Source organism: Homalodisca vitripennis, unplaced genomic scaffold (genome assembly GCF_021130785.1).
Source record: "Homalodisca vitripennis isolate AUS2020 unplaced genomic scaffold, UT_GWSS_2.1 ScUCBcl_6613;HRSCAF=13909, whole genome shotgun sequence".
NCBI lineage: Eukaryota > Metazoa > Arthropoda > Insecta > Hemiptera > Cicadellidae > Homalodisca > Homalodisca vitripennis.
The window spans coordinates 6493-34126 of NW_025782721.1; the positions used below are offsets into that span (position 1 = coordinate 6493).

The following is a 27634-nucleotide window of genomic DNA, read 5'->3' on the forward strand; positions in this document are numbered from 1 at the left end:
TAGTTAACATATGTGATTTAATATTAATTTGTCCTGTGTGGCGTAGTGTGTAAATATAATTAAATTATTACTGGTATTATACTATATAAATTTTGAAAATTGTTAAATTTTTTGTAATCATCGTTAAGTAAGTAATATTGAATTTTGAATTGGTCCATCTTCTTGATTTAATAGATTCATCTGTATTTGTTTGATTTATGTAAATATGACTCCCATGCATTTAAATATTTTGGAGTGTTAACAGGTTTTTAATAGTTTTAAAAGTTTTTCTGTGATATAGTGTGTCCAGTATTGATGCAGTGGTGTGCGACGGCAGATTTTTCTTTTCTGTTGAATTTAATGTGGGAGCAATGTTCTTTATATCGTGTATGAATTTTTCTTCTTGTTTGTCCAATGTATTTTTTGTTGCAGTCCATCACATTTAATTTGGTATATACCAGATTTATTAATAATTTCTTCTTCATCTTTTTCGATTTTTCAATTTATTCTTCAATTGACTTTGTTTGTTTTATATGTGGACATTTTTATTTGTATGTTTTTTAAAATATTTACATTGTACATATTTACACACTACGCCCACACAGGACAAATTAATATTAAATCACATATGTTAACTATTATTAATAATCAAATTTACTTTTTGTATTTACTTTTGTGATGTGTCTGAAGAAGATATCTTGGATATCGAAAGGCCTCACAAAACAATAAAATGTATTAAATATTTGTTAATGGCCTCTCTGTGCGAGTTTATATTACGTGTTAAAAAATATTAAATTAATTAAATACTTTTCCAATTAATAATGAAAAGGTTTTTTGTACATAAAATATGATATACAATGTTAATAAATTACATCAGTACCTATATCAGTAGCGAAATATAGATTTGATCATCTATTGTGTTTTCAAAATAGCATATTATACTCTAAAACTTATTCCCTGGAAAACACTGAATTTATAATTATTTTTAAATGTTAGAACTTGTACTTACGTTTCTACAAGCAACTAGGACAAATTTCTAAGTAATAACTGTTTCATGTAGTTAAAAACAACCTTTCTGTAATTTAACATGAAGATTATGAATGTTGGTATTTTATATGTCTGTTAGGAACATTAAATATTACGTGCTTGTTAAATATTGTGAATTTCTTTCAGCTGTATCCAGAGTACGAAATACAAACAATGAAACTAGTACATCACGTGTTACTTTCAAAAATAACTATGCTCCATATGAGATGTTAGGTAAGAATGTTTTTCACACTTGTTTGTATTAATATATAGAATTAAATTTTAATGGTGATACGGTACATGGAAATGTATTTATTATATAAATACAGGCTCGATTTAACCAGTTTAAAGAAGATTGTATTCTTGAGAGGGTACGCATTTTTACATGCGTCTTTCTACATACGCTTAGGTACATGAGAGACCTCACAATGTTGCATGCACTCTCTCATGTACTCCCCAAGATTGGCAAGGGACATTTTGCTACCGTTCCTTTCTAGCACTCTTGTCTTTTAGTATTTTAACTTAATTATTGTTAATCGTTTATTTTTTTTTTACGATTATGTGACCGTTCATACGCACATCAATATCTCATACCGTTTGGAATATATCACGGTGCTTTTAGCATTTTTAGTTTACAACCCTGTATACAGCTTTAGAAATACAGATTAAACTCGATGGATTAAAAAGCTAATAAATATTCCTGTGGAAATATTGTGTTAGTTATATGCATTTAGGTTATGTGATACGCATTAAGGTACAGTTTTTAAAAAGGTACTATTTCTCTTTTTCATTTACGATAAGTATTATAAGACAACTTCATTTAGGCACTATGCATTACACTATACAATAAAGATCGTAAAATACACAATACATTTTAGAAACCTAACTCTAAATTTTAATAAACTTTAAATTTATTGTTCGGTTTTTTATAACAATCAATGATTGTCTTTGAACAAAATCTACGACAATAAATGTTATTCCTCTTATTCAATAATGATGTTTTATTCTTCTTTCGTTTTATCTCATCATATAATGCAATGGATCACAATATGGTCAAAGTTTTTTTTTGCGAGAGTGTGGTTAATATTTAAATTTTTAAAATCTAATGGCAAATCCCATAACTATATATTAACATCAAAGATGGAATATTTCAATATTCAAGCAAGCGCTAATTTAATCATTTTTTCAAGTGTATAGTATGATTTAACACTAACGTGTTTTAATGGTGATGAAGTTAGTTAAAAACACGAGTAACAAATAAAAATAACTTTTTTATTTGCTGTGGTTTAGTTTCAAAGTATTATTATACACTCAAACGTACTATAGACGTACTTTTTGTATGGATATTACCAAATTACCCTAGTTCTAAAAATAATATTTTGCTTGCGTTCATAATTTAGGTACTTAATGTAGCTTATCGCCTCTGCTGCACTTGATATTGGAACGATATTATTTCTTCTTTTAGAATGTTCTTTGTATTATTGATATGATTATGAAGAGATATGCAATTCATGTCTGATTAAATGTAAACCAGGTCTTCTGATACTAACTAAATTCTTTAGTTTAATATTAAGTATTTAGTCAATATCAATATTTATTAGTACTAAACTATTTCTCCTTATTATTTATACAGGAATGTATATAAAATTGTAAATTTGGGATCAACATCAAGTAGTGGTATTAATTTTTTTTAGAATGTAATCTCGTTAGTATCTACGGATCCATAATAATATTTTATTACGTCTTCGTACGAGGTGGGATGTATTCTTATTTCTTAGTAACAATTAACACAGGTATAATAATAAAAATTCCGGAATCGAGAATACATACCATAGTTTTAGAATTGGAATTGATTTTTTATTTTAAGCCCTTTACAGCAGTTGTTGCTGGTAAAACCGTTATTGAGTTATCTGCTATTTAGTGTGTTGAGACAAGTTCTCTTTTAAAAATGAGTTAAAAAATTGACATTTAAAGCTAAACATGTTTATACAATTTTGATTAATACTTGTGTCTTGCCATATAATTAAAATTAAATTATATTTTTAATTACATATAATTGGACTAAATACGCTATATATATAATATGCTTAAATGATGAATAAATATTACTACAGATTAAATCTCTGCTCAACTCGTAGTTTTTCTTCAATCTCCTTTGAAGTATTAAAATATGTTTTCTTTAAAATTTCAGATTAAAATTGAAATAATTATGCCTAAAAACTACCATGGACCGAAATTCGTTTTCTTCAAGTAAGTATTAGTATTATTTAAACGTTAAGAATTGTTTAGGTTTATAAAATGATTAAGACTGAAGTATTTCACTATGATGGAAAAATATGGCAGTACATAGTATATAAAATATTTGAAATTAGCCAATGGCAATAAATATCATATTACCAAGTATAATGTTAAAAACCAGAAATTTCAGTTATGATTAGGGAGTTATCAAATACATTCGGTACATGTATGAGAAGTGCTAGTTTCCCCTTTTTTGAGACGATAGTACATAACATAAAACATCTAACAACAGCAACCATTTGCCGAAGGCATAAAGCGGCATATTAAGCACTGTTTACATTTGCATGATAAGTGAAACTTTGCTATATTCCGAGAGTAGTAAAAATAATAAATTATCTAACGTAGCAACTATGTGCTGTGGCACACGAGCCAAAGCAAGCACTGTTTACACTAAACTGAGAAGTTCAATTCTGCTCTATTCCGAGAGGAATAATGAATATCATACCGGATCTAACCCTTCTACCATGTGCAGAGGCATGTGAGGCAAAGTAAGCACTGTTTACACTAAACTGAGAAGTTAAATTCTGCTCTATTCTGAGAGGATTAATGAATATCATAACCGATCTAACCCTTCTACCACGTGCAGAGGCATGCGTTGGGCAAAGCAAGCACTGTTTACACTAAACTGAGAAGTTAAATTCTGCTCTATTCCGAGAGGATAATGAATATCATACCGGATCTAAACCCTTCTACCCATGTGCCCCATGTGGCAGAGGCATGTGAGGCAAAGCAAGCACTGTTTACACTAAACTGAGAAGTTCAATTCTGCTCTTATTCCGAGAGGATAATAAATATCATACCGGAATCTAACCCTTCTACCATGTGCAAAGGCATAGGAGGCAAAGCAAGCACTGTTTACACTAAACTGAGAAGTTCAATTCTGCTCTATTCCGAGAGGATATTAAATATCATAACCTAATCTAACACTTCTAACCATGTGCAAAGGCATAGGAGGCAAAGCAAGCACTGTTTACACTAAACTGAGAAGGGCAACTGTACTATATTCCGATAGTGGATAGAGGATAGTGAATACCATACATTATCAAACACTGCAACCTTTTGCTAAGACATACGAGAAAAAGCAAATACTTTTGACAATTTCATGAGATTCAGATTGAATATAGTGTGAAAAACTGTGCTTGAAAACCAGTTCGTATTAAAGGTTAACATTAACCATTTTGCAAACAGGAGTGGCAAATGTGGTTGGATTTTGCTTAATTTTGTTAACTTGCAATAATGTATTTAACTTCATGATTGATTTTGCCGTATCATGGCCTAATGAAGTTGACAATGTAATGGTTAGTGTTGCGTACATTTGAATTTTGATGAAACAGGTGCAAATCAACTTATATCTGTGCAAGTTATATTACGTGTTTATAAAAATATGAATTAATTAAATATTTTTACATTTTTACAATGCAAATGTTTTAAAACATCAAATGTGATATACAATGGTTTATAAATTACAGCAGTGCGTAAAAGTAGCAACAAAATATATTTTGATAGTCCATAGTTTTTCAAAATAGCATATTATACTCTAAAACCTACACCATGGATAACACTGAAATTTTTATTATTTTAAATGCTTTGAACTCCCAACTGCACCCGCTTACTGATCTCCAAATTCTAAACATTTATTTGCAACATTTTCAGTTTTTTTATTAAGTAAGTTATTTGTCCGCTTTTCTTTCTACAATTAGCCCTTTGATGAATATTGCATGATTTTATACCTACGTTTTTACATGCATCAAGGATAAAACTTCTAATTATCATTGTTTCATGTAGTTACAGAACAACCATTTACTTGTTTTTTTTTGGGATCATTGAATATTAATCGCTTGTTGTAGAATGTAAAATTTGTTTTCAGCTTTATCCAGAGTAATAAATACAACCAATGAAACTAGTAGATCAAGTGTTCCTTTCAAAGATAATTATATTGCACATAAATGTCAGGTAAGAAGTTTTGTTAAACACCTATTTATATTAGTATATAGACTTAAATTTTAATTGTGATAGGGTACATGGAAATGTATTTATTACATAAGGATAGGTTTTAATTTAAAACCAGGTTAATTAAGGTTGTGTAATGACCTGTTCTTGAGGAGGTTCGCATTTCTTTATGCGTAACTTACGCTTAGCTATATGAGAGGACTTACGATGTTGCATGCAATCTCGCATGTACTCCCCAAGACTGGGGAACATTTTGCTATAGTTTCTTTATAGTACTCAATTAAACTAACAGTTGGCTGTTACGGTGAATTAACAAAACTTGCTTAGTATCATATATTGTTAAAAGTACTGAGTAAACTTCAAAAGTCTGCATGGATAATTGGATCATAGTGGCTAGGCATACAGAGCAGTCTGTAAATCAGTTATTGCCAGATGCAAGACATAGAGATCGGGCTTATTGCCCTTGCATGTATAGAGCTTGCAAAGTTGCATAGAAATCGAATGTTTAGTATAATTTATGGAATTATATGTAAATATATAATATATAAATATAACTAGATATATATATATATATATTATATATATATATATATATACAGGGTGATTCAAAACTAAACGGCAATCTCTCGAGAGCTTATTCTATAGCTAAAAAACAAGTAAAAAAGTTCATATAACCATATGCCCGGAAACGCTTCGTTAGCGAGTTACGCCTAGCGAAAGATTTTCGCCCGGATTTCAGAACCCTTGGTGAAGTCAGGCCGTATAAAAATGGTAAAGGTAGTTACAAAGATACAAATTACGATTGTTTTTTTATGTTTTTATATCTGAAAAATTTATTAAAATTCGTCCCAGAGTTTGTAAATGCAATACTTTCAGAGATATCTTACGTATTAAAACACAAGAAATTGGTGCAAAGAAATAACACATTTTTGTGTTTAACGTAAGATTACTTCACATAAATGTTAAATAAAGGTCATTTTCTTTCTTAAACAGATTTTGTAGAACATTTTAATTCTGAAAAGATTCATGTGAATTACTTAGGAAGGAAAATTTAATAATACGGTATTGAAATTTAGCTTTATTTAAAAATAAAACAGACTCACAAGAATGCATATTCTTATCTGCATAAAATATTAAACTAATGTGTAGGTTGTGAGTAACAGCTGATCATTTATTCAACACTTTTTATCGTCATATTTTCTTTGCAAAGGTTGGCAATATCAGCTGATCAACAATTAAGTTCATGAAGTAATATATTTTGAATAACCTTTATGGAGGGTTTTTGTATTGTGGCGTGTGAAGATTGTATTTTGTGAGGAACCTGTGATTATTTGGGAAATATTTTATACAAGTGTATAATATATTTTATTAAATATTTATTTTTAAAATATTTTATTAAAATATTTTTATAAAAGTGTATGTAATTATCTTAGTAAATAATGTCAGATAATGTAAATGGTATGTATTTGTTTGAAGAGTATACGGACATGATACTGATTTACGGAAAAGTTAACAAGAATGGTTTAGCTGCAGTTCAGGAATATCGTGATACTTTTCCACATCGAAGAACACCTGATCGCCAAAACATTTGAAGCTGTGGAGAGACGACTTTAGAGAAACTGGTAGCTTTAAACCGAAGCGAATAGATACTGGTCGTCAACGTAGCGCAAGGAACTATAATAATGAACAAGCAATAATAAATGCTGTAGAATTAGAATTATCACCAACCACAAGCACCAGACGACTTATCACGTGAGTTAAATATTTTCCAGTCAAGCGTATGGCGGACACTTCATGAAGCACAGTTGTACCCATTCCATATAACACGTGTTTCAAGACTTATTACCGCAAGATCTTTATAAACGGAAGATGTTCTGCCGCTGGTTAAGAAGAAATTGTTTACGACATCAGTATTTTCTTCGGCGTATTCTCGTTACTGATGAATCCTGTTTTACTAGAAATGGAATTGTAAATTTTCGTAATACCCATACTTGGGCCGTACGACAACCCACATGAAAACTGCGACGAGGCATTTTCAACATACATTTTCAGTCAATGTATGGGCTTGGTGTTCTGGGTGATAATTTGATTGGTCCATTTTTCCTCCCTAATCGACTTAATGGAGTAGCGTACTTAAATTTTTTAAGAACAAACATGCCTACCCTCTTGGAAGATATTCCTGTTCAAAACAGAAATAAATGCATGGTTTATGCACGACGGAGCACCTCCACATTTTTTCTAATGATGTGAAAAAACTATTTTAAAATGATACATACGGTAGACAATGGATTGGTCGAAATGGACCAGTAAAATGGCCCACCACGTTCTCCTGACCTCACGCCAGCAGACTTATTTCTTATGGGGTTGGATGAAGTCAATTGTTTATTCAAAACGGATTAACACCATAGAGGAGTTACGTAATCGCATTACAGAGGCGGCAGAAACTATCAAGAATGCTCCAAACGTTATGAAAAACGCGCTAGAAAAGAGTGGATTCGTCGTGCGGAAAACGTGCATTGCTAACAACGGAGGACACTTTGAGCAACTATTATAGGTGATTATTACAGTTTTATAAAGGTAAATACATTTTATGTTAATGTTCAGTCTAGAATAAATGATCAGCTGTTACTCACACAAACTAAACATTAGTTAATATTTTATGCAGATACAAAATATGCATTTTTGTGCGTTCTGTTTTATTTTTAAATAAAGCTAAATTTCAATACCTATTATTAAATTTTTTTTCCTAAGTAATCCATTCACATGAATCTTTTCAGAATTTAAATGTTCTACAAATCTGTTTTAAGAAAGAAATGACCTTTATTTAACATTTATGGAAGTTAATCTTACGTTAAACACAAAAATGTGTTATTTCTTTGCACCAATTTCTTGTGTTTTACGTAAGATATCTCTGAAATGTATTGCATTTACAAACTCTGGGACGAATTTTAATAAATTTTTCAGATATAAAAACATAAAAAACAATCGTATTTGTATCTTTGTAACTACCTTTACCATTTTTATACGGCCTGACTTCACTTCACCAAGGGTTCTGAAATCCGGGCGAAATCTTTCGCTAGGCGTAACTCGCTAACGAAGCGTTTTTCCGGGCATATGGTTTATATGAACTTTTTTACTTGTTTTTAGCTATAGAATAAGCTCCCGAGAGATTGCCGTTTAGTTTTGAATCACCCTGTATTTGTAGCTGGTATTTACAGTCTATTTGTTAATTATATGTATGATCATTGTTTTTTGTTATTTGCTATTGTTTATAAATGTAATTTAGTTATCATGATGTATCATTATTTGTTATAAGTCTAATTTCTAGCCATGGTAAAGTGAGTCACATGATTGTACTAGCAATAATATGTTTTGTGCCTTATTACCCAATTGTTATTTTGTTTTACTAGTAAACCTATCGTCATTTTTTTTACATATCCTAGTATTATAATTCTGTAGTTGTTTTATTGAGTGTAATATGTTACTGATCTGTGTATGTAGGCCTATATATATATATATATATATATATATATATATATATATATATATATATGTAACTTGTTGTGGTTCGATTTCCATTGACATTAAATTAGACTATTACCGTTTGTACAAATTTAATGAAAGTTATAAGTTTTTTATCAGGTATTTGGAATCCCGATCATGTTTTAGTTTGGTTATTTAAACATGTGTGTGACAGAAAAAGTCACATACAAAATAATTTAATCATACAAAGTAAGAAATCTATCCTCACCTGGCAGATGAGAGATTAGTGTTTGGATCTGGCGGATCAAGTAATTTTTAAAGTGCAAACTTTTTTAAAACTAAGTTAAATAAACTATTGCCGTTCATAAACATTGTATGAATGTTGTTTTGACAGGTATTTGGAATTGCTATCATATGTTAGTTTGGCTGTTTAAATACGTATGTGTTTGTTATAAAAACACCCAAATACAAAATAATTAAAATTAATAAAGAGCTCAGTGGTGAAGTAAGTCAGTGATCCAGGTTCGAGTCCGGCGGTATACCTATTAATTATTTTTATTGTAATGGTGAAAGGGATGAATTCCCTAACCCATTATCTTTTACACATGTAATATTATTAAAATATATTATGTATTACTAGTACAAACTTATATAACAAGAGATTGTCCTCAATATTTTTTGAGATTAGTTCAGAATATAATTAATGTTAGGTTGATGATTTGTAAATAGGCAGTAGAGTTTTGAATATCATTCTAGAAAGATCAAAACTGCTCTGGTCTTTGAGTTTTTTATTTTGTTGTATTTAGTCTTCTTGATGTATGTGTTGTAAGTTTCAGGTGTGGACGATAGATATCTTGAGACCTTAGAGAAGAAAAGGAACACAAATGAGCTAGTAATTTTCAAGAAACGAACAGAAAGCTATCAGCACTATAAGAACACTCGGCTTCAGTTATCATTGAAATTTTAAATATTGAATAGTCAATATATGGTGCGTGGGAAAAACAACTCAATGTGCCGGTCTGGATGCGGTTTCTACGATAATCCTGCCACTAACGGACTATGTTCACTTTGTTACAAGGAAGTGCTCCACAGGAAGCAAGAAACTACCCAAGCACTACCTCCGCCACCAGTACATTCTCCACTCCCCAAGCAAACCCTGATGGAGATGCACACAAACCGTGTCCCACAAACCCTGTCATCGGTCCAACGTCGGCTCATGCTCACTCACTTGGCAATAACAAGGATGTAAGTACTTTCATATATTTAGCTCATAATAAGTTTAAACAATTTGCCTGACCTGACTGAGTTTCGACTTCCATACAGTTGATTGAAGATAGTTCACCACATCAGAAATAAAATATTTTGAAATTTTTAATAATGTTAAATGTTCTGACATTTCATTTCATGATTTTATTTCCCAGAAAAATGCAGAACATCATTGACAAGTCATAAATACAACTCATTATTATTATAACGTCAAAAATCTTAAAACTAACAATAATGAAGCCTATACAGGACAACAGTGATCGCAACAGAATATAAAAACTCAATAATCATTTAAAAATCCATAATTTTAACTTTAAAAAAAATTCATTTAAGCTATAAAATGTTTTCTCCAACAGCCATGAATAAAACTTGTTTTTAAATCTGTCAAAGGGATATAAGATAATTAGGCTTTCAACAAAAACTACAAAAAAATTTCTGATAACGGTTTTTTTAATTAATAGACATTATCCAATTTCCGGATTTCTTTATTACGTGTGTTATAAGCTATGAATTTAATTTTAAAATTTAAGTAAATTTGGATTTTTTATGTAAATAGGATAACTAAATCATAATATATATATATTATATATATATATATATATATATATATATATATATAATATAGAGGATATGGTGGCATTGAAAAAATATATTTTATTTACAAACAACTATACTTTTTAAAACAGTAAAAAACAGTATTTTTGGTTTTGTAAAATTATTTATTGTCATATTCTAGAGAAATAAAAACCATTTCAACCAGAAAATTAGAACATATCCTATTAAAAAACCTACAATTATTACAGTCCACAACCACTCGAACTGTAATCCATCCACAGTGACAACACTGATAACAGCACTTAACAAATGAATTGTAAGCTCTTTTACAAATTTCTGTGGTTTTCCGGAGAAGTTTCCTCTTCAATTGATTGTTTTTAATTCCTCATCATTATTGAGGCTACTAGTAAACTTGTTCCTTTAAGTAAACCCATAGAAATAAATCACACAGTTAAAATCTGAGGATCTGATGGCCAATCTAAAAAATCACTTCCACGACTATGTTGTCCATTTAGTAATCGCTTGACAGGATTTGCGAAATGAGAAGGAGCACCATCTTTTTGGAAGATTGCTTGATCCATTTCTGGAAATGTCAAATGAGCCAAGCAAGACTCGTTTATTTAAAACCTGTTCATACCTATTCCCAGTTATTGTACTGGCTGAAATGTCACAAGATAGCACCCCATTACAACTGAAAGCGGCCCAATCAGTCATTCCTTTTGATTTGAGTAAAGTCTGTTCAAGAATGTGTAGATTACCAATGTTTTAATAATTACAATTATGCCTATTTACAGGACCATTGCGGTAGACAGTGGACTTGTCTGAAAAAGCAATTTGAGTAATGCCAATTAGGATCTAGCTCATGAAACTCAATTCCACTCTCCCGTCCAAATCATCTTCAAGAAGATTCTGGAATAGGTGGCTTTTCTAAAATTTTTATCTTGTTTTCTTAATTATTCTCTATACTGAAGACTATGGAAATCCATTTTCAAGTTCAACCTTCCTTAGTGATTTTGTTTTGTACCTGGAGAGCGGAGCATTGATGTGCACATACTAGTACTTCTATTTTTCTTCATTTGATTCCTCTAGAGTACGTTTTTACGAAACTTCCAGTTTCTAACAAAAGAATTTTCCAATATTGTTATTGTTGGATTACTAAGTGGTTCAACTCCTGGGTAAGCAACCTGAAACTGTCTAATTACTTCTGTAATGTTGCCAAAAACCAAAAGCCCATGCACAACACTTAACTTTTTTGTTTAACATTAAAAGCCATTTCTCAAACTTTAATACCAGTAAAACTGTAATGGAGGGGTCTAGGTTATGTTTTTATAGTATAAGCAATATTCCTTCAATCAAACAGCTGTTCTTTAAAATTGCCAAAGTAGTAATCTAGTCAGGTATTTCAAGAAATGAATTTTTTACAGGAGGCAAAATAGTAACATTTTCAATATTGTAACCATTTTGTTTCTATAATTGTTAGGCAGCTTTAGATTTTACAGAAATATTTTTAAAACCCACTTTATTAATTGTGTAGAGTTTAATAATGTTCGGTGCATAAACGGGCAAGTAATATAAAATCAAATGTTTCAAAAACTCTTCATGGGACACTCTGTATATACAAGTTTTTATTGGAAATAAGTTGCACCCCCTCTTAACTTTTTGGTTATTTTAGAAATATTAAATCTATTTGTAAGAATTCTTACTAGCTACAAAGGGCTACACTAATAGTGATAGCTTTCAAACTTTTTGACCTTTAGTGGACTGAGGGGTGGACTCAAATTTTCAAATAGTAACTTATAGTCTTGTAAACGTATAATTTTAAAGTTCTTGGTTATTCATTAAAAAAAATATACACTTACAGAATTGCAACTGCACCATTCTACAAGGAAATGGCAGCCACAAACGTATAGGTTTGAACAGTAAGTTGCACCCCTCCCTTAACTTGTTTTATTATTTTAGTTATGTCAAATCTGTTTACAGCACTCTTACTAGTTACAAATTGGTTACACTAGTAATGAAAAGGGTGTAACTAAACATTTTCAAATAGCACTTATAATCTTGTAACATACCATTATTTAAAGGTCTTGGTTAGTTCAATAAAAAAATGCGCTTAAAGAATTGAAATAGGTCCACTCTAAATGAAATGGCAGCCCCAAACGTGTAATGTTGAAAAGTAATTTGCATCAGTTGTAGCCTATATCTTGATGCAATCTTTCAGAATATAAAGGGAAATGCTACAAGTAAAAGAACAATTGTTTAACCACAGAGGACGATTGAAAAAGATACATTTTCAAACTCATTTATTACATTTTACCGTTTACTTTTAAAACTTATCAAAATAAAAATAAAACTGTTAAGAATAAATGAATACAGAATATTTTTAGTACATACTAAATTAATTAAGAGATGATCACTTTCATAACTCAAATTAAGTGTTCAAAATTTTCAGTTACACCCCTCCCCTCTTTCCCCTGAGGGTCAAAAATTTGAAAACTATCATTTTTAGTGAAGCCCTTTGTAATATACTAATATTTTAATGTTTTGTAGAAAGATTTTATATTTCTAAAATAAGAGCAGTTTTCGTACAGTACTAATCCATATTTTAAAAATGGATTGTAAGAAGGCAAAATATGGAGCTGTAATATAATTTACTGGTATTTTATCGTTCAGTCTACTCAAGAGATACATAACTCGTGACAGTTTTTTATTTAGTAAGTTGTACCGTTTTACTGCCACATGAGGGGTTGTTACCTTTGAAATTTAAAATAAACTTTTGTGAGGTTTTAAAAATAAAAGTAAATCTTCTGAAATAAATAAAGTTTTAAACTAAAATAAAAACTTCTTCTTAAAAATAATAACTGGAATTAAAATTTAAATAAAAACTTTCTTGATGACTTTTAAATTCAAACTTGTAATAATATTATTCACTCCCAAAAATGTACAAAGTTCTTACAGCTTGTCTTTTATTCAATTTTCAAAATTCAAACATTAACACTCTAATCCGATCTGGCAATTCTTCACTTTAATTTATCTTCAAAATTCAATTTTTATTTTGTTACTAATTTTCTTTATACTTTACTTTAAAAAATTATTCTTCAGTGTTACAACACTTAAAAATTCTTCAGTGTTACACACTTAAAAATTCTTCAGTGTTAGAGATTTAATAAATCAAAATCTTCTGCAGTGTTAGAGATTTAATAAATCAAAAAATATTGCTGGAAGCATCTGTAACAACCACAAAACTCTTTTAGTAGTTTTTACATAAAATGTTATATACATGTGCTCACTACACCAACAAGTTTTATATTGCACAGATCAAAAGGTAAGTTCCTAAATTCCCATTAAATTTAATTTTTACAATATTTATTTCCCAAAATTATTCCAAAATAAACTAATAATGTAATATTGACTGGACTCCAGTTAAAAGGTTCACATACCCGCAGGTTCGATGACGATTAGCAAAAAGATTTACTCTAAGCAACTATTTAATCTACTCGTTACAATCACTTCCGATTAACTGAGACGGAGGTACCTCACCTACCTCCTCAATTTCGTTATCGAACACTGCCATCTGCGATGCGCACCTCGCCGATAGCAGCCTCTTTTGTATAGTCCAGACCCTTATCATTCATCTGGCCTACTCCTTCCACCGGTAATCCAGTTACCCCAGAATTATTATTTATTACAATCGGTACATAAGTCAATGTCCCTATGTCAAATTTTTGTCTATATTAATACCCAAGAACTTATGTTTGAGAAACCAGCATCCAATGAATCCAAATTGTACCTAACATTTAATCATTCGTTTAGTTTTGCCCTTATTAAGCAACAACCCATTTTGCAAGAAACAAATTTATGGCATTTTTGTTATGTATCATTTGCCAAAAATTCAAGATCATTACAGTTTTTACTGACGTCAGAGAAGGTTGTGTCATCTGCATATAAAAAGGTTTTTCAAATTAATAAACATAATAAAGGTAGATCATTTATATAGATTAAAAAAGTGGGGGATCCAAAATGGAGGAGCCTTGTGGAACGCACCACTCCACAGTAGTTTGCTCCGACCTCCTGCCATTGACATTTACCAATTGTCTATGATTAATGAGATATGACTCAAGGAAATTTAGATTCAATCCTGAAAATCCATAACATTTTAATTAAGTGATGCAATTTCCTAAAAAGATGAATGTACATATCTAACAAGCTGATCCAAGGCATTTAACAGTTGATTTGTCCTTTCTAAAACCATACTGTAAAGGATTTAAAAGGTTAAAATGTTCCAAAAAGATGTAATTACCTAGTAAACCAATATTTCAATTAGTTAACCTAAAACAGGAATTATAGACTGGTCTGTAGCTTTGAGGTTTATCCTTAGGACCACTTTTTGAAAATTGGACATTACTCTTGAGATTTTTAGTTGCTTGGGGAAAATACCATTTCTGAAGCAGATTTATAGACACTGCCAAATGTTCAGCCATACCAACAATAATACTTTTCAGTAAATTGTTTGACATACTTTATACATCAAGACTATCAGGATTTCTCATTCCCTTGACAGCATTTATAATATCATTTGGTGTTACTATGGTCAATTTCAAATTAACTGTATTATTAATAATATTCGTACCATAAAAGTTATGAGAGGTAAAATCTGAGCTGGGATTCTCAACTTTCCTTTTTTATATCTTTGACAGATTTAAGGAAACAATGTTTTATTACATCAGATTCAATACAAAAAGTCTCTTGTTTGTTTTTGCTGTATTATGTTTTATCACATCCCAAGCAGCTTTACATTTATTTTTATTACTTTTTATATAATTATAATCTTTAGCACATTTAGCCTGAATTACAGCATTTTTGAATTTACATTTTAAATGTACTAAACATAATTTTTAAATTTGTATTATTTTTATTACTTGTATGTTTAATTGCTCCATCCAAGAACAGCAGTTTTTCTTCCTTCATGACTAGTTCAGCAGTATGATAATTCTGGCTGTATATCTCTTTTTATGTACACGCTCATTTTTTATTTAGATTAGCAACAACCTTGAAATTATTTATACTATTTAATATGACATCAAATATCTTAGCAAATAGTGTTACAGAACTTTTATTGCTACACTTACTTAACAAGGATGACCAATCCTACAATGCCAAAAATAAGGAAAGAAGTTCAAAATTCTTTTTAGGCAATATCAGTTTGCTTTGATTATTACACCAAGGTACATCTCTTGAGTCAACATAGGTACTTTATAAGACTTTTTTAACAAATATCTCATCTTGATCCGAGTAGGGGAATGAGAGGGAATGAGAAAGTTGTAACCAAAGAAAAATTCAAACAATGATTAAAAATATACACGTTATTTAAACAATTTTTTTCTCTAGTTGCATTTTTGTTTAGAGGGAAAAAGTTAAACTCTCTTAAAATATGAAGAAAATCTTTTGCTGTTTGACTATTTTTTTGTAATATAAAGTTTACTTTTAAAATTCCTCCTATGATAACAATTTGTGAAGTTCATAATAAATGTTAAAAAGTTTTCCAGCACACATAAAATTGCTGTGGATTATCATTAGCAGAGGGATAAACTGAAACCACAACAGTTTCTACATTAATAAAAAATCATAGCTGCTGCTTCAAAGTTCATTTCTTTGCTAAATTTTGATATATTTATCATCAGTCTCTAAACTATATTTATTGTTAACGAATATACAGGTTGCACCTCTTATTCGGTTCACTCTAGAAAAATCAGCAGCACAGTAAAAACCCATTGGAATATGAACAACTGATCTCATCTCCCAACAATAAATGTTCAGTTAGGCAGACCACTGATAGATTTAAATTTGTCAGGAATCTTTCCAAAAACAGCAACATTATTTCTGAGCCCCTGATTATTCAAAAACATCACATTAAAGCTATTGAACGATTGGTCTACAGAGCCTGACTTATTTGTATATTGAGACGATTCACTAAATACATTACTCTGTTGGGCAAAGAGACAAGGATAAATTAGCTTTATTAACACTGAAAGATAGCACTTAGTTTATCAGTAGTTAAAAAAAAGAACTTGGCATTTCCTCTATTGTTTAGATGCAATCCTGGCTGTGTGAAGTGAAAACGCTTGATTATCGAATGAAGGTCCAAAAAATACACAGACTCAAGATGACTTACTAACTCTCTTCTATTAGCTTTGTCTGTGTCAGTGTGATAACATAGACCTATCATTGGACTATCTGAGGTAAATCAGACCTCATTGGGATTGTCATTAACAGTACAGGCATTATTTTACTTAACTGAACTAATTCTCCTTCCAAAGATGAGTAAATTTTGGATGACTGAGCCTACTACTAGATCATTTTGATTAATCCACTCAATTTTCTGTGACAACCCCCCCACTCTGACTATCTGTGTAAAATTCAAATTCCCATTTCCTTCCCATTTTTTTTTTGGAGTTGAATAGCCTTTTACTGATCGTTTGTACTCTGTTTTCTCTTTACACCAGATTTTGTCCATTCTTGTTAGTTTTAAGATGTTGCATCATTCACTGTCTTGATTTAGCATATCAGTTGTTTAATTGTGTTTGCTTTGAAACTTAAATACTGATTTTTTGTAGACCAGTTTCTAAATTTTCTTTCAGAAAATCAGTTTCTGACAGAAGAAAGAGAATGTCTTCGAAAAGGCTGGCGGACAAAGAATGAATCCATCAGATATTTCTGAAATGACAGATAACATCAGTTATTCAGAGCATATGAATGCCACAGTTCTTACTATTGTTTTGCTTTGGGGTTTTAATATTCATTACTGGTTTTTGTAGGTAATATAAAATGTTTATTTATTTTAAGTTTACTCTCTGCATTTTGTAGGTTGCAGACTCTTTGAGAATCAAAATGATAATTATTTTTATAAATTTTATCCCTCATCAACAAATTCCAGTGGATTCAGAGCCTCAGATTTTTTGAAATTCAGATAAGTGTTTTACTGGGAAATATATCACTGTTTTATTATGTAGCTGTAAGGGTTTGATAATTCTGTTATTTTCATCAATTATCTTTTATTGCCTGTGTGACAATAGGGTTCATAAAATAAACATCTCTATGAAGTACATCAAAATGTTAGAATAAACATTAACTGTATCATCTGTAACCCACTCCAATTCCATAAGGTATATTTGTATATATTCTTTCAAATCTACCTGTTAGAATATGAGCTCCAGTTTCTTTTCATTTCTCATTTAAAGTTACCAATGGCATGTTATTTGACACATCTGCCATAGATACATTATAAAGGTCTACTGATAATAGCTGATACTAGCAATACCTAGGAAAAGGGTTTTCTGGCAATATGTAAGTCGTGTTCATCCATTTTTGGACTAGAGGTTTTGTGTGAAGTGTCAGGAACACTGATAGATAAATGGTCCAAATGGAAAAATTGGTAATATAGTTTAATCGTTTATAATTTACTTTAGTTTTTGAGGCCTTTTTAAGAGTAGGCCTATCACTTATTTAAATAGTGTTTTTCTATTTATTTTAACAGTGTTAATTTTTTCCCATTTTATCTTATTTAATTGATTTTTTAGTAATAATAATTTGTTCAATCTTTTTGGTATATGCTTGTAATAGAAAACACTTTATGTACTAGCCATTATAATGTAATCATATAATATAATGATACAGTCATTCTCAAATTCACAAAATAATACTGAAGTTTTCAGGCAGTTTACAATTGAGGAGGAAGAAGAATACTATTAATACTATCTATCATTTATAATTTCCAAGGTCAGTTCAAGGGATGATACCTTAATTGACCTTAACTGACTACAGGTTACACATGTGTCAAGAGGTCAAACTTATTGTTCTCTCATTGACTACTTTAGTATGTTTCATTCCTATCAGTATTGGCTATTATTTACACAAAAGAATTCCATTGTCCCTAATTACTGATTATACTAGATTTCTGTGCATCAAATGGTTATTTAATTTTGAGTTTCTTGTAAAAAATATTTAATATTGCTTGATTCAAGCAAAATTATTCTGCAGCCAAAACTTGAGGTTTTTTGGTACACAAAATGTTCCTGTTTTTAAACAGATATTATTGTAAATGTAAGTAAAAGAAATTACATATTTATGATTAAAAATTTAGTTTATACTTAGTTGTACACTATTTTTCACTTGAGAGCTGCTTGGCGTCCTTAATCTGCATACAATCTTAAAATGTGCACGCATCCTATTACTTTAATTTTTAATTATGCACTTATTTAACACCACTCCTGATATTATAATAGAAAAGTTACATAATCGCTATTGTGTCGGCCGATTAAACTTAAACTAAAACTTTATGCTTATTGTAGCTTAGTATTTGATGCGCCAGGTCAAACCTTTAATAGGTGGGTTTTGCCAAAACAATAATAAATATTAATAATGCAAACTTTAAATGTACATTTTTCCAGTAAAACATTGGATAATACTATTATTAAGATAGTTAAATTTTTAGGTGCTATACAGAAAGACTGTCCTTCTAGTGGTACTTCTGTATATACAGAGGTTTTTTTTCATATCTTTCTTCATGTAAAATTAATTTTGAAGGAGTAAATATTGCCCGATTGAGATTAAATTCATATGGCTAAAACACCTTATCAAATATAAGGGTTTTAATGTAAAACATGAACTCCAAACAGTTGTGATTGGGGAGTTTTAGAGCTTAAGTTAAAAAATCTGCATTCAGGTATTTTCATAAGTTTACACATCTAATAATGTTTAAAATAAACTGTATCACTGAAATATATATGTATGTTATATTTTCGTTTGTATGCTACAAGCTAGTTAAATAGAGTTTACATTTACAGATGACATTTTGTTGAATTCTATACATAAAAAATATGTATATATTTGTGATAAAGTAAAAACTTTAAAGATTACAAAATTGTGAATGAAAATGGGTAATGGAGAGGCCCTTGAACATTTTGCTCAGAGTTACACTATTGTAGAACAATCCAATAAAACTCTTTGGTTTTAAGTATGACAAAACAAGGAAAATGTAATTTTTTTAATATACAACAAACTAATATGATATTATTGGACACTTTATATTTTTCCAAAATAGGAAATTTTAAGATCTCAAGTACACATGTTAGGTTTTCCATGTTATTAATTAATAAAGTTATACTTTTTAGTTCACTATTACAAAAACACTTATTTCAGCTTTCAATTTAGGAATCACCCATTGAAAAAATAATATCAATTTTGGAGATAAAAAATATGCATTGATCAGTCACAGGGTTGAAGAACTTAATTTCAGTTTTTGCAATAAGAATTTATTTTGATATACCTCATGTTATACATAGTATTGACTTGCAATGGAAATATTATGGTGGCACAAGTTCTTCACAATAACCAAAACACAATTGTTTGTGAACTCTTCTGTGCCTGTCTTCTTTTACTCTGATAATCCACAAGCAGACATAGTCACTTTTATGATTTATGATTAAGACTACTTTGACTGAAAGGGAGCAATTGAATAAATAACAAATACAGTCTAAGAACTAGTACCTTACATATGAAAAGGCAAGATTTACAATTCACCATGTGGAATGATGCTGTGTTTTGTTTGTAGGCAGAAGGGAAGCAGCAGGCATCAGTAGTGAGGTGAGAGGCCGTACCTCAACAAAGGACAGGGTAACAAGGGTTATAAGGACTCTAAGAGAAGACAAACCGCTGCGCTGTGTGTCGCAAGAGGGTTGGACTGACAGGTGAGCCATTGTTGTGAAATATGAAACCATTACTATGCACACATTGTCATTAATAATTGAGTTCCATGAGCTATTTTTTACATGTGCCCTAATTTGATGGTATGTTAGAAGTTTTAATGTGGTCATTTAATATTGGATCCATAACCATCATTATAGCAATACCAAAAAATAAAACCTTCCTTGAGTTGTATAATGTAATACATTCTTTTTCTTTGTCAGAAACATTTAAATTAAAGTTATAAATTCACAAAACTTATAGAAAATACATATTTAACTTCAAATACACAATACCATAACACTATTATATAGTACGAGATTTTGTAATTAGTTTGTCTTCAATTTGCAGAAATCATTTTTAGAAATTTTATTGGTACAAACATTTTTGCAATTAGGCTACAAAAAGTTCAATCATAAAGGTTAGTCAATTCTCCCCACTTGAGAAAAATGTTTTATATGTATTTAAAATTAAAGCAATATAGCAAAATAAGTACAACTTTAGAAAATGACTAATATTGAACCATTTTTTGTTAAAACTTATATGACGTTCAATAAAAAAATTTCTTCCTCATATGAACTAGCTATTTTCAGTAAGTGCCAAACTACCTTAATTATGTTAAAAATTTTTTATATTTTTTATAATATTTCCTAGTTGTTTGTTAGAATTGTTTGAAAAATAAGCGCAGTACAAATCACATTATAAATACAATGATATGTACTAAATTTTTGGCTTTTAAACATTCTAGTTCTGGTGTGCAAATTGTTACGAGAAGAGACCATATATAAAATAAGTTTGTAATGAGATGAGATTATTACTGTGAGCTTATCACAGTAGCACAGTATAGTGAGTGTTGTTACTAATACATCTGTACTTGCGTAGCTATCAAGTGTCGCTACGGAGGCCTGTACTGTGGCATCCACCGATATTCGGACAGGCACGACTGGTCGTTTGACTACCGAGAGCTTGGGCACAAGAGATCGGGCGCAACAACCCAGTTGTTACTAATACATCTGTACTTGTGTAGGCATCGAGTGTCGCTGCGGAGGCCTGTACTGTGGCATCCACCGATATTCGGACAGGCACGACTGGTCGTTTGACTACCGAGATCTTGGGGACCACAAGAGAATCCGGCGCAACAACCCAGTTTTGTTACTAATACATCTGTACTTGTGTAGCTATCAAGTGTCGCTGCGGAGGCCTGTACTGTGGCATCCACCGATATTCGGACAGGCACGACTGGTCGTTTGACTACCGAGAGCTTGGGCACAAGAGATCGGGCGCAACAACCCAGTTGTTACTAATACATCTGTACTTGTGTAGGCATCAAGTGTCGCTGCGGAGGCCTGTACTGTGGCATCCACCGATATTTGGACAAGCACGACTGCTCGTTTGACTACCGAGAGCTTGGTGCACAAGAGATCTGGCGCAACAATCCACGTGATTGTCAGTGAGAAGATTTAAAAAGATATAAGAGTATTTGATTTTGTGTGGACCCACCACATTTTAATGACAAAAGATCTTAGTGTAAATTAAATACACGATGACATTTTTATTATAAAAATAGTTATTTTAGTAACATAGGTTTTATACGAGTGCACTGGAAGTTTTGAGTGCAAAGGTAGTGAGTGACTAGTATGAAAGACAGTCATTTTTTAGTCTGCATAGACAAGCCACTGAATGTACCTGTTATTTAAGGCTATAGAAATTTTATTAACTTAGGGTAGTAATGAGTTATCTATGTTTTTAATTGTTTTGATAGTGTAAATCATAACTTTGTTATTTTTCCACCTCTTTAACTTTGTATTTATGAATATTCATCGATAACCACTTAAGTTTTTATCTAGTTTGCATGCTTGGACAATTTTAATAAATGTGTGGTTGTGTGTAATTAACCAATTAATTCTTTATCTAGTTTGCATGCACTTGGGACAGCATGAACACAAATTGTGTGAGTAGTTTTTGTTAATAGTTAATTTAAATTGTAATTCGTGTTGTAGATTTTTAGCCAAGCCCAATTGTTTTCCTAGAGAAAAACCAATAATTTATAATATTTCTAAGTCTCCAAATTCAGTTTTCATGAAACACGTAACAGCAAAATCAGTTGTTTCAGTTTTAGGATCATGTATTTATATGCAAACAGTATTAATGTTATTGACCTTCTTAGTTAGCCCTGGTAAAATTGTTACACTTTATTGAAGAACTATAATGAAGAACCACAACTGCTGTTAAATTTAAGAATGTTGAACTAATAATAATAAATGCAGTACATGTGTAATACATAATATACATTAAAGTTATTAGGAATCTGTTAATATATAATAAACTTTTACGTGCTACAATTTAATTTTATGTTTTTTGTATCTATATTAAATTGAGCCATTAAAAACATGTTACGATACATGTATACATTTTGTACAAAACAGTTAAATTAACTATTTCATTGTCAGTTTTAGAATGTGAATTATTGAAACGGTTTTAAGAAATAAATATCATTATTGTATACTCTGAAAAAAATGTTTTGCTATTTTATTTATCATTAATGTTTTCTACTAGAGTAAAATGTTGCCCAAGTTGGAGTGCTCAATTTCAAATGTATGTACCAGAGCCAGTGCCAGACAAATTAGTATTCTTTTATTCTGTTTTGGACATACTAGTATTTGAGTATTATTTATTCAGCAAATACAGGTCACATGTTCAGTCAAGATTTTAGATTAATACATTGATGTATTCAATTTAATCATTCGCTTTAAATAGAGTTCTGTGATAGAGAAGAAAATAACTATTGAAAATTACTTAATTTCCTTCCAAATTCATCATGATGAGCTGATTCCTAATGTAAAATATGTTTGTATTAAAATATGTTTTTGTAGTTGAGCATTTAATTTTTCACAAGTAACAAAGAGAGGCTGATGTTAAAAAAAGTTGTTATTATGTCAAATAAATTCTCCTGTGTTTTTTTCTGTTTTAATTCTTCACCTATCCACAGCTAGACAGAAGAAAAGGCCACAGTTTCCCCACTGTTCATGTACTACTTTTGATTACTGTACATTACGTTTTTTCAACTGTCTTCTTAAAAAATATATTTTGTAAATATTATTTTATGTTTGGTAAGTATCCTCATTTGTTAAACTAGACTTGCTAGAGTGAAAGTTAGTGAAATTTTTTTTCTATTCATGGACATGCATTTCCAGTGAAAAAACATTTGCAGTGTAATTGATTTTATTCGGAATTATTTGAACATTTACTTATGCGAAAGCTTATATAGTTATATACTCATTAATAGCATGTTTTTTGCGTGTTCATTTGAAGATAGTATCAAAACTCAAATAGTCTTTGGAGTTTCTTCCATAACTATATTGTTCTAAATTAATGGAATGCATTGAGGTATAATAAACAATACGAATAATCCTTCTTTCGACCTAGTCAGTACTAGGCTTTAGATCAACCAATATCCATTCTTGTTTCGTTAAGAAGTTTACAAAAATATTTAACCGGAATGTAAAGCAATCTCTAAGGATCACAGTTGAATATTAAATTTTCAATGATTTTATTAAGAATATAAAATAAAAATAATAATATTTAAATATAGCCATAAAAATGTAGTAATCTTTATATATCTCACTTGTGTGAATAATTAAATTTTACGTTTGTTCAATTTTATTGTGGAAGTACCTAATTGTCGTTATTACAATTTTGATGTATACATGGTGTTATAAAAAAATGTTTTTATGACATAACTATTTATAAACAAAAACTTTTAGTTTTGCAGACGCCATGTTAGGCCAATCAGTCTGACAGACTTAGTTGTTAAGGAATAGCTTGTTGGGTAAAGTGGCCCAAAAGGGTCAATAAGCAGATGTCTATTTTTATTAGCTTCTCTCCTGTGCTGCATATGGATGGAATGTGAGGAAGCACATTTCACAGCACTCTGTCTTTTGTGAAGTTTATTTTCAGTAGACAACTTATGATTTAAAGATAGGTCATTATTGACCCCAATATGTCAGTCACTTTACCCTGACTAGTTACCGTTTGGATATTAACATATAAAGTACTTTTATATTTAATACCACTTGTAAATTACCACAAACTTTCCAATATTAATTTTATTTTATATTGATATCAATATTGTTTTATTCATCAATTTTCCAATATTAATTTTTAATTTGTTGTATAATATTCATTTTATATTTTCCAATATTATTTTTATTTTATTAACTTTAGAAATGGATCATTTGTGAAGTTGCCTGATAATAGAATCTTTGATTTTGAAAGGCCTTGCAAAAATAAAGTTAATATTAGAAAATGTGTAATAATTTACCACTGGTATTAAATTAAAAACTTTCCAATGCTCAAAGAATCTTTATAAAAAGAACTGGTATTTATTAATATAAAAAAGTAACATAATTCAATAATTTATACTTTACTGAATTACATACAAAAATACCCAAATTAGGTAATAATTAGGTAATAACTAGTTGTTGTTACTCATGGAATAAGCGGTTCTTTTTTCAAGACCATCTGTGAACAGACCAATTACTTTTTGAACTTAGTAAGTTTCCAAACAAAGCTTTAAGGATGACGGTATAACTACAGTAGCCAAATGCACACAAAATATTGTGCTGCCTATCAAAAATTTCCTACAACAAAGTGTTGTGTATTTTGCCTATGTTCTGACACTGCCATGTATCTTCATTAAAGGTTTTAATGATATGTTCACGTGAAGATTTTGGTAGGCCTAAGTATGACGATTTATAAACATAGTAACAAACAAATAAACCATCTAATCATAGTAAAGTCCATTGAAGACATTTAAGTGAATATATCTAAATATACTTTGGCATTCTACCTTTAAAATAGAATTACTGAAGTTGGCAGTTAACATTTTACATAACTTTTGACACTATAGTTTTATTGTGCTATCGGGGACTATTTGGAAATCTGGTGCAAAAATAAAAGCTTAATAAAGACTCAGTATTTTACCTAATTTTGGTCATATCTTCACAAATTAATACATAAAACACTAAAATTGTAAGCAAATTAACAGTAAATTTATAATAACATAAAGTTTTGAGACAGCATATCACAGAATCTCAAACACATTTTTAAAACAAATAATTTCAGTACATAAATAGCATATACACAATACTGTATATTGTGTATACCCCGCCCGCCACTGTGACCACCATAGCTGCAATCTGCTTATAGAATTCTGATTAGTACTGACAATAAATATAGGAAGAAGAATAAATTTATTTAATCATTATTTAACATATGGACTAAATAAAAACTAGCCAAGATTTACTAGCCCACCTTGAAAAGTCATGAATCATCAATTTCAATACTCAGTCAATATGTGGTGGGGTTCAGAATACAAGTGAACTAAGCAGTCTTTTAGTTTCTTTTGAGCCACAGAAGATTTAAAGTTAAAATCTTCATAACAAAATTACCTGTTAAACATGTTTTTTAGTAGTAATGTGTTCAATTTTAATAAGTTAAGGAGGAACTTAGACATTTATATAGGTTTTTATTGGCAAAATTTTATGTTATAACCCCAAAAAATCCAAAATAGTGGACTTGTCTCCAAATGTAATTCTGAAGAATTTTAGGGAGATAATAAACCAACTCCAAATGTTTTTAATAAACTTAATTTTTATATTAGAGATCAAATTAGAAATATTAAAAGAAAAATATCTGTTCTTAGTTGAAAGGAATAGTGAATTGACGAAAAAACTAAATCACTGGTGTCATACAAATGATGTCCTTGGATTATATACTTGACCTCAGACTTTAACTCAATAGAGGAGTCTTCTCACTGAAAATGTACCAATACCCTCCAACTGATGCCCTCTTGTAAAGACAACCACTTCAGCCAAGGCGGGGTTGACACAGAGACCCATCCCATCACACCAGTCAGTTTTCCTATAATGTTCAGTGTAGCATTGGTCAGTTCCCGTGACTATTCTGTTGAACTTGAACAAACATTACGAAAGAAAATCTGAAAAGTATAACAATTTCTAAAATCAAGAATCAAGAATGTTCATTGTTATCCCACATTAAGCATTAACAATATCACAGGATTGGCCATGATTAAGGCTATATCATTTGTACTAGTTAGGCTTTCATTATAACTAATTTGTTATAACTAGATTAAAGTTTCCTTATACATTAACTAATTTAAACTAGTTCTTAGATTATTTCTTTAAACTAGATTACAGTTTCCTTATAACTAGATTAAAATTTTCCTTAAAACTAGTTTAAAATTTCTTTATAGGTATTTTTAAAATTTAATATCATTAAAATCATGTAGGTACACCTCCTCAACTTAATAAAATGCTTTAATTTTCAGTTACTTAAACAAAACATTCTTAAGGTTTTTAGTGCACACTGTTTTGGCATAATGAGGTAACTTACCGAAAAGATTTGTACCAATGTAGACAAAGCTATGTTGGAACTTGCTTAGTCTAATGTATATCACATTAATTAGATTTGCAGATCTGGTGTGAGAGTTGTACATAATTTCTTAAACTAAACAAGATCAGATTTTCTTATATATACACTAGGCTCTGTAAAATGTATAGAATAGATAAGAGAATAGATATATAATAGAATAAGCCCCGAGAGATTGCCGTTTAGTTTTGAATCACCCTGTATATATATACATATATGTGTGTGTGTACATATATATTTATTTATTAAATTATTTGTATACATGTTTAAAAACAAATTTTATGGGACAGGAAGGATTCGGTGAATAACAAAGTACAAAATTAGATTTGCCAAGAAGTGAAAAGTTGACTGTAGTTTGTCTAATTCTCCAGAATTAACGACACTTTTGACTTGGAGGGCGTTTTGTGGCTTAACCGTTAGAGATACAAGAAAATGTGATTGGATTCTTTGTTGCAAGAAATTTAATTTTGTTCATTTCAAACTTTTAGAGGGTTTTTGTCGTTTCATTTTTGACATCACGAAAGGGGGTGCTAAATCAGCCATGCCCTGAATAAGCACCCCCTTTGAGTAGAGGAGGTCCTTAATTCAGGACCGTGTTCCAATCGTGCTGATTTAAGCACAACCCAATTTGAATCACCGCCAATACCTTATTGATTTAAATAAAAAAACACCTTCCTACTGAAATTAAAAAACTGTAAACACATATTTGGCGATTTGTTCAATGGTATATATTTATTGTTGTATTGCTAATTTGAGTATCATATTGATATCAGGGGAAGTGGGTGTCTCATGTTCAAGTAAACAAAAGTAGTGCCAATCTGGGTGAAGATTCTCCGTTTTGGCCTCATCCAGATGCACGTAAGAGAAAGGCGACAGCTGGAGCTAAAAT

The 27634-nt window shown here is 30.3% G+C and overlaps 1 protein-coding gene across 1 annotated transcript; it reads left to right on the forward strand.

Moving 5' to 3' along the window:
- Nucleotides 1-9795: 9795 nt before the first annotated feature.
- LOC124373874 (zinc finger A20 and AN1 domain-containing stress-associated protein 11-like) lies at nt 9796-21749 on the forward strand. The gene is made up of 3 exons (XM_046832193.1): nt 9796-9981; nt 20258-20300; nt 21619-21749. Exons 1-3 carry the CDS (start codon nt 9796-9798, stop codon nt 21747-21749), a joined length of 360 nt encoding a protein of 119 aa, XP_046688149.1.
- The last annotated feature ends 5885 nt before the right edge of the window (nt 21750-27634 follow it).